The 7,680-nt window shown below is 41.0% G+C and overlaps 1 protein-coding gene across 1 annotated transcript in view; it reads left to right on the top strand.

The window, feature by feature from the left end:
* LOC118432137 (atrial natriuretic peptide receptor 1-like) overlaps nt 1–7,680 on the top strand; it is a 31,347-nt gene that overhangs the window by 8,852 nt on the left and 14,815 nt on the right. The window contains exons 6-12 of the mRNA XM_035843662.1: nt 1,325–1,397; nt 2,873–3,017; nt 3,515–3,601; nt 4,661–4,804; nt 5,399–5,520; nt 6,271–6,412; nt 7,150–7,201. Coding sequence (XP_035699555.1) covers nt 1,325–1,397; nt 2,873–3,017; nt 3,515–3,601; nt 4,661–4,804; nt 5,399–5,520; nt 6,271–6,412; nt 7,150–7,201 — 765 coding nt within the window. The remainder of the gene's footprint in view (nt 1–1,324; nt 1,398–2,872; nt 3,018–3,514; nt 3,602–4,660; nt 4,805–5,398; nt 5,521–6,270; nt 6,413–7,149; nt 7,202–7,680) is intronic.

The following is a 7,680-nucleotide window of genomic DNA, read 5'->3' as shown; positions in this document are numbered from 1 at the left end:
GTATGGTCGCAATAGGCAGATGATCTATGGGTGCTCAGTCACAACAGTCGGAGCCTCTGTTAAAATCAGTTCCAAACAGATTTAATGCTTACTTTTTCAACAGTCTGAGAGAATATTTATTCATCTACAGGCTGCAAGTGTACTTTATGCTTAATATAAGCATTGATGCCTATGGTAGATTGTTGACATCATGTTTAATTATGTTGTTGTTTAACAATGTAACCTTATATTAGACATTCCGATGAGGAGATTAGTCAATAATGTCTATAACTGTTAGGTGTGGGTACGGTGTACCGGTGCACAACTGTTTTTTCTCATTGGGCTGGTCCAGAAAACCGGACCTGAAAAAATTTGATGGACCAGATGTTGGACCGATTGGAAAATGAACAGATTATATGATCAGGCTTTCACACGTTTTTTGGAGGGTACCGGTCTAGGCAAATGACAAGAGCGAATCAGAGTAAAGTCTATAGTCAATTTTACCAACTTTTACATTCAATAGTACAGAGGCAGTTAGGATTTTAAAACGCCAGTGGGAGTCGAATACTGCATAAAACAGATGTCTTTTTACTAAAATGGACCATTGTTTTGTATGGTCCATTCACAAGTTTTCACAATCATACTGTATGAGGTTCAGGTCCGGACCTGGACCTGATCCTCTGAACCTGAACCGGACCTGGACCTGAATTTTCTGAACCGGTTAGTTAGTTAGTTTATTTTGATCCACATTTAGCCTCCTCAGAGGCTATTCTTCTATTTAAGACAGCTCTCTTGCTTAATATCATTAGGCATTTTGATCGATGCAGAATGCAGAACTTTGTGTCTCTGACACTGCACATGTGTGTATGTATAGCATAGAGCTTTTCAGCCTACTAGTATAATTATGTAAGCACTCACTTTTGTCAGTAAGGGGGTTGAGTTTTTTGCCGGTGCGTAGCACCGGCTATGAGACGGGAGAAGCGGTTGCATGGATGCATGGATAGATGGATGGATCGGTCACTTTAACCAAATAGCCCTTCTATACGTGCTATTTCATAATCGAGCCAGCGTGGCCGAGCGGTCTACAGCACGCACGGTACCTATCTTCCGTAGATCGTAGGTTCGAACCCCACTTGCTAAATTTTTTTTTTCTTTGTTAGGCAAATCTCATGTAGTGTTTTTTTAATAATGTTTTTTTTAATAGAAGAAAGACCAATTCAGTAATTCGATGTTTAAAAACTCTTTTTTCGTGTGATTTTGTTTAACATCCAGGCTTTTTCCAAAATACGCACCGGCCAGCTTTTTTCAGAAGCTTTCTTGTTTAAATCCCAGCTTTGTATTTCAGTGGTTCCAGTATCAGAAACAGAAAATGTTCTGGGATGAGAGCTGGATCATTGACTATGGTGATATCAGACCAGGTATGTAGCATGTTGTACAGCGCTTGTGAAGATACCTGATTTTCAACTTAAATCTTAGCATAGAAGGCTATTGTAGCATTTCGTCATACATTATATAATATATACAATGTAGATAGTACTGTAATAACAAGACCCTTATTTCTCATGATTTATGTTCACCTTTACTTGACTTCCAAATTCTGTAAGAATGAAACACCCACCACTATGGACTGATAATATCATTGATTATTTTTTAATTTATTAGCCTCGGTAACATACCATTTGCCCAATTCTTAGTTACTCAGCTACAACGTACATATGTCACATGTTTGAATGTCCTATCATGAAATGCAGTTGATCCATTCCTCATTGATCGTGTAAATGAAATACTGATTTGCTATACATCAGGGCTCTAGCCAGCTCGAAATTTTTATCCGTCTGCCAATTCCCATTGTCGCGAAAACTGCGAAAATTATCTGATTTCGACTGAACTGAGACCTTGAAAAACGTTTTTTTAATGAGATAATCGTATGCAAAAGAGCGCCAACACACATTGTCAACAATAATAACGAAAGCAAAACAAACAGTGTGTGGCTTTTACGGCCGTGGACGGCGTCCCCAAGCCGCCTGTAGCTTCCACCAAGAATTGGTTTTAAAATTTTTCCGTCATATGCAGCAAATTTCCGTCAATTGACGGAAAAACGGACGCTGGCTAGTGCCCTGCTATACATGTATCATATATAATTATGTACAGTAATTGTACAGAACAGATGTGATTGCACGCTTTGATTAATAATCCAAAACGTTTAGATGGATGATATTAAGTACTCTGCTGCAGCAGCATAAGTAGTCCAGTATACACATGGTGTCAAAAACAAAAATTTCTGATTACTAACAGTACTTCTGAAAATCAGACTAAGAGGTTCACTAGGGGGTTCTTCTTCATTTTACTTTCTTGGCTAAGGTTAGGTAATGCTTGTTTCAACAACTTAACAGGATATGGGAGAATTCTTTTTATACAACCAGCAGGTACTTACATTATATGTAGCCGATGTAGGTGGCACTTTTGCGGCGAGAACACAATCCCAAACGTGGCTAAGCTTGTATTCCCCCTTGTCCCAGTTCATCACTCACGACAGGGGTTGACTTTCTTATCCTGATTGCCTCCTTGATCCACCGTGCCTGCCTGTTGTCTTCCCTGTCTATAACCTTGGCCCCCTCCCAGTCAATTACGCAATTGTTCCTGGCAATATGATCTGTAACTGCCGACTTCTTTTCTCCTTTTTGCTCATGTCTTTTCTGAGATCATGTGTTAAAGCAAAAGCACCACCTATATTGGCTTATATAGTGGTTAGAGAAGCAGAACTCCAGTTAGAAGCTCTGACGAAGGTGTGGGAGAGACATCTAACGTATGCAATGCTGGTTGTGTGAAAAGAATTCTCCCACGTCCTGTATTCTATCGACCCGATGAAACTATTTTCGGAACTTGTTGCCAGATCATGGGATCCGCGGGTTCATGGGCAGCATCCTGAGTGTGAACACTGGGAACAGCAGCACCATCAACACCAGTCTGGTGTCCACACAGAACAACATCAACAGCCGGACACAGCGCAAGCAGATCTTTGCACAGACCGGAATCTTGTAAGGAAAATTATACAGAACACCATCATTTCATGATGAAATTTGGTTGAAAGTGCATGTTTTAAGTAGTTGGTAGTATACAGAATGTAGTACTTTTCTGGCTGCTGACATTTATCAATTGATCATGTTTTCTGGATCAGAAAGTTGTTCCTCATTGCTATCAATTAAGAAATATTTATCTAAATGGTTCTCCAAGACTTTAGCCATAGGTAGTACAGTAGGTTAAGTAAGTAGTTCAGTAAGTAGAACCTTATGTAGTACAGTAGTATCTACAAATTAAAAGCTATCTTTAAGCATTCTATATAAAAGCATGCTTTAAGATGCATTTTTCACGAAAGAAATCCTTTACGTTACTGTAATGCTTCATGAATGCTTTGTGGAAGCTTAAAGACCAGATTTTGTCTTTTCGTAAATCTTCAGACTATAATCTTTGTTGTCTTTACTACCATGATCATGCCATCATGATGATGATGGTTTGCAATGCTCTATGCCCACAGTGACGGCAGGACAGTGGCCATAAAGAAGGTCCAAAAGCAGTGCTTTCAGCTGACCAAGACCATCAGGAGGGAAGTGCAGCAAGTCAGGTGGGATATTACATCACTTCATAAGTCCTATGGCCTTGTGACAGTGGCAAGCCTTATAGGGGCATGTTTGGGCATGATGTACCTGCTATACACGAGTCAGGGGTAGGAGGAACCCCTTGTATCCTTGGTCGGAAGTCCTCCTAGGAGACGGATACTCAGAACAACAAACCTGCATCTGCTGGGGCCGTCTTACAAGTGGCATACAATTCTGTCCCTGTGAGACTTAGTGCGACAGTGGACGAGAGGGTGGAGAAGGAATTGCACACCCCTCCTTCACCTTAAAAAGTCATGTGCAGGTCAGGCAAACAGGTTGCTGAACCCACCGGCAAGTGCCTGTTTGCCTGCTCATCTGTCAAAGAATCGACAGGAGAATCCGATCATAAGTCAGGTTGTGTGGTGTAACAGCAAGGTGTTTGATCATTATCATCAATAACCCAGAGGTCCTGGCTTCAAATATGTTGATGCAAAACTGATCTTGTGCCATTTGGAAAGGCACTTTCCTAACTTCACTCAGGTGAAAATGAGTACCAGTTGCATCTTAGGTAGGTCATTCCTTGGGTAGGACGGTGATTGGAGATCCTGTGTATGAGGACACACTTAAAGCATTGTTAAAGAACCCACCACACTTATTGAAAAGATTAGGACACCATCTCAATGTGAGTGGATTTAACCCTACAGTCCTATGGCCTCACCTGGGGCAATTACTGTTGTATTGAGGTTATACAAATGTAGTTAAAGTGGCCACTTCTGCTCTGTCGTTCAACAAACTGCTAAGAAACAGTAATCACTGCTGACCCCTGACCTCCTGACCTGGCACTAACTTTGATTAATGAGTTACGATGTTGATTTATGTTTATGTATATATTGTTACAGTTATTAACTTTGTTTTCTTCACTGTTTACTTTATCTGATTTCTTTGTTATACTATTTTGTGTAACTATGTTATTCTGTACAGGCACGCCAGGAAAGCAGTCCGCAAAGTACTGAGTGTGTCAACCCTGTATAAAGAAAATAGAAATAAATAAATAAACAAATAAATAAATAGTCGTTGTTTTGCAGGGGTCTGGACCATCCAAACCTCTGTAAGTTCATTGGTGGATCCATCGAGGTGCCGAGCGTTGCCATCATCACTGAGTACTGCCCCAAGGGAAGCCTGAATGACGTCCTGCTGAATGATGACATCCCACTCAACTGGGGTTTCAGGTAAGGAATGTTTCTGTTGAAACAAAGCTAGGTTCGCTTTGACACAACCGATCCCTCTGACCTTGGAAGTTAGCAACATGCAGTCCAGACTGTAATTGGATGGGAGACCACCAAGGAAGACTGGATGTTGTAGCTGGGTCATACCAAAGACTCTTAAAAATGGTACTTCTTTCTCTACTAAGAGGAAGAGTATGAAGCTAAACACACTTCAGTGTGACCCCAGGGCTTTGAAATGGAGATGGGTGCTGGGCCTTCGCATCAGAATGTGACCTATGGCAACTAAATTAGCTTTAGGGGGTCAATTATAGAGAGTGTAGGTTAAACATGTTGCAGTTTTCGTCAGTGACACTGAAATGATCTGGAAGAAACAGGTCTTTTATACCCTAACTATGCTTTCTTCCAGATCACTTCAGTGTCACTGACGAAAAATGCTGTCTGACCGTTTCCAAATCATATCCAGTTGCTTGAGTGAGTAACTGCTTTTTGGTGTATCTTATTACCTGGATGTCTAACCTTCATCGACGTCACTCAGTAGTTGTTGCCCAGTTGTCCCAGTTCAAACAAACAGCTCAGACTAAACCCTTTCTTCCTCAGGTTCTCCTTTGCCACAGACATTGCCCGGGCGATGAGCTATCTGCACGACAGGAAGATTTTCCATGGCCGCTTGAAATCTTCCAACTGCATCATTGATGACCGATGGGTGGTGAAGATTTCAGGTAGGTAATGTTTTCTAGAAATAATACTGTCATACACTTCTCAATAATAGTTTAATCTCTAATTCACTGAGAAACCAGAAAAAGCAACCTAAGGTTGAGTAATAAGTAATAAACCAAAATGAGTGAACAAACAGCTGCTGTTAAATTTGAAAAATAGTAGAAGTACATAAATTTTGTACCAAATACAAAAAAAAGCCCTCTCAAGTTGAAATGGCCTAAAGCCTAAGTCACACATCCAGAACGGAAGTGTGATGTCAGCAAAGGGTCAAAGGTGCATGGCAGTTGGTATCGACTCCAGTCTTGGGTGATTTGAACTTGAGAAGGATCAGAGGACTGATCGAAAGCCTGTTGGCAGGCTTTTAGCCAGGACGCGCTTTTCTTAGAATAACAAGAAATTTGACCCTCTGGACGCTCTTGCTCTGGGGAGAAAATCCACTGACAAGCATGAAATTCTGATTGACCAGGGATGCTACCAGGTCATCTGTGGTCACAGTCTTCTACTGTGGCCTCTGTAACTGTATTTTTGCCTTTTAGGATACCTTAGAATACACTATTTTTAATTTAAAATCATCAAAAACTCTCGGACCCCCTACAATAGTCACTTACCACGACTCACCAATAAGTTTGGACTCCCTATAATAAAATCCTAGCTACAAGCCTGCCTGTTGGTAAGAGCTTTATATTGTGAATGGAAAGATGGTCCATAAAATCATTTTAACATAATGAAGAGAGTTTGTCCTGACTTCCCAGACTACGGACTGCAGATCTTCAGGAAGGAGGATGTGGTGACGTATGAGGACACGTACCGTCAGCAGCTGGCACGGGTGTACTTCCCACCTGAGGTGCACCACTGTCCTGACCTCCGCTATACCGGACCTACTGATGTCTACAGGTACCGCTGCATGGTCGTGTTTCTGAAGAACACAGCTCTATGAAAGCAAATGTCTGGTTGGATTTCGATTTCTCTTGTTTGAACCACTTAAACTGCTTTTATCATAGGGAGCTTGAGGATTTTGCTCACAATCTGCGTATGTCATTGCACATGCCTGTAGATAATGTACAAACTACATTCTACAAACCCAGCCATCATTGACAAGCCTCTTTCTCTTCCTCCCTTCCACTCAATGTGTTTTGAATTCAGACAGTTTCTGCAGTAGGATTACACCTTTCTATGTCGTTTTATTACATGTGTTGAGTCTGGCTGGACAGCTACAGCATTTGACAAATTAGCTGCAAATACTTAAGCAGTTAGTTTGCCCCTGTAGTAATATTGTTGTATATCAAACACATACTTCTTCCAGGATTGAGTCATTTGAATGCCTTCTATTATCTATGGGTGTACAGAGGGATGACATAGACATGTACCTGTTTACAATTTGCAAGCAAAATCCCCCCTCTAAGGAAATCAGTTTATGTGGTTCAAATTCATACATTGTAATGATGGAAGCACATTGTTATCACCTAAGAAGTCCATTGACACCCCTCCAAAACCTACAAATTAAAGTCTCATTTTGCTAACTGTACAGATGATAAGGAAATGTTGTATGTTGGTGTTAGAAACACATTAAACCCTTGTCTACATGAACTACTTTTATTTCGACACCTGACATTTCTTTGCTGTTTCCTTAGCTTTGCTGTCATACTTGCAGAGATTGGCTCCCGGAATGACCCATCCCTACCGGTGAGTAAAAGTTATTCATAGACATTCCGCAGGTCTCCTTGTAGAAAAAGTACACTCATCCTAGGTATTTGAAAAAACAAAAAACAACAGCAACTCAACCATAAAAAGTTCTGGGCATTGTGATGGTGAGCCAGGCAAGTCAGCAAAGCTCAGTCAGGCCCGGGCTAGCTCAGGACCGCCCGGATTTGCATCTTCACCCACCCTCTGCCCTTAATCTACGATATACACCATTTAGCTTACTACATAGTTTATTTATGTGGAATTTCGGAATATACTTTCAGTTTATGGCAACCATATTCTGAATAATTAGAATTAGAATCTCCCCTGAATGCCCGCGGCTGATTGATTGATTGATTGATATTCTGTAATTAAAAGTTAAGGCGTTTTTTCTCTCAGAAAAGTGCCCACCCGTTACGAAGTGATCCTGTCGCAATAAGCTGCACCTGCCGTCTTTCTTGGCCTTTTTTCCCCTTTTTTTT

Source organism: Branchiostoma floridae, chromosome 15 (genome assembly GCF_000003815.2).
Source record: "Branchiostoma floridae strain S238N-H82 chromosome 15, Bfl_VNyyK, whole genome shotgun sequence".
Lineage (NCBI taxonomy): Eukaryota > Metazoa > Chordata > Leptocardii > Amphioxiformes > Branchiostomatidae > Branchiostoma > Branchiostoma floridae.
Note: the sequence above shows the minus strand (reverse complement) of the source record. Positions and strands in the feature narration are given on the sequence as shown.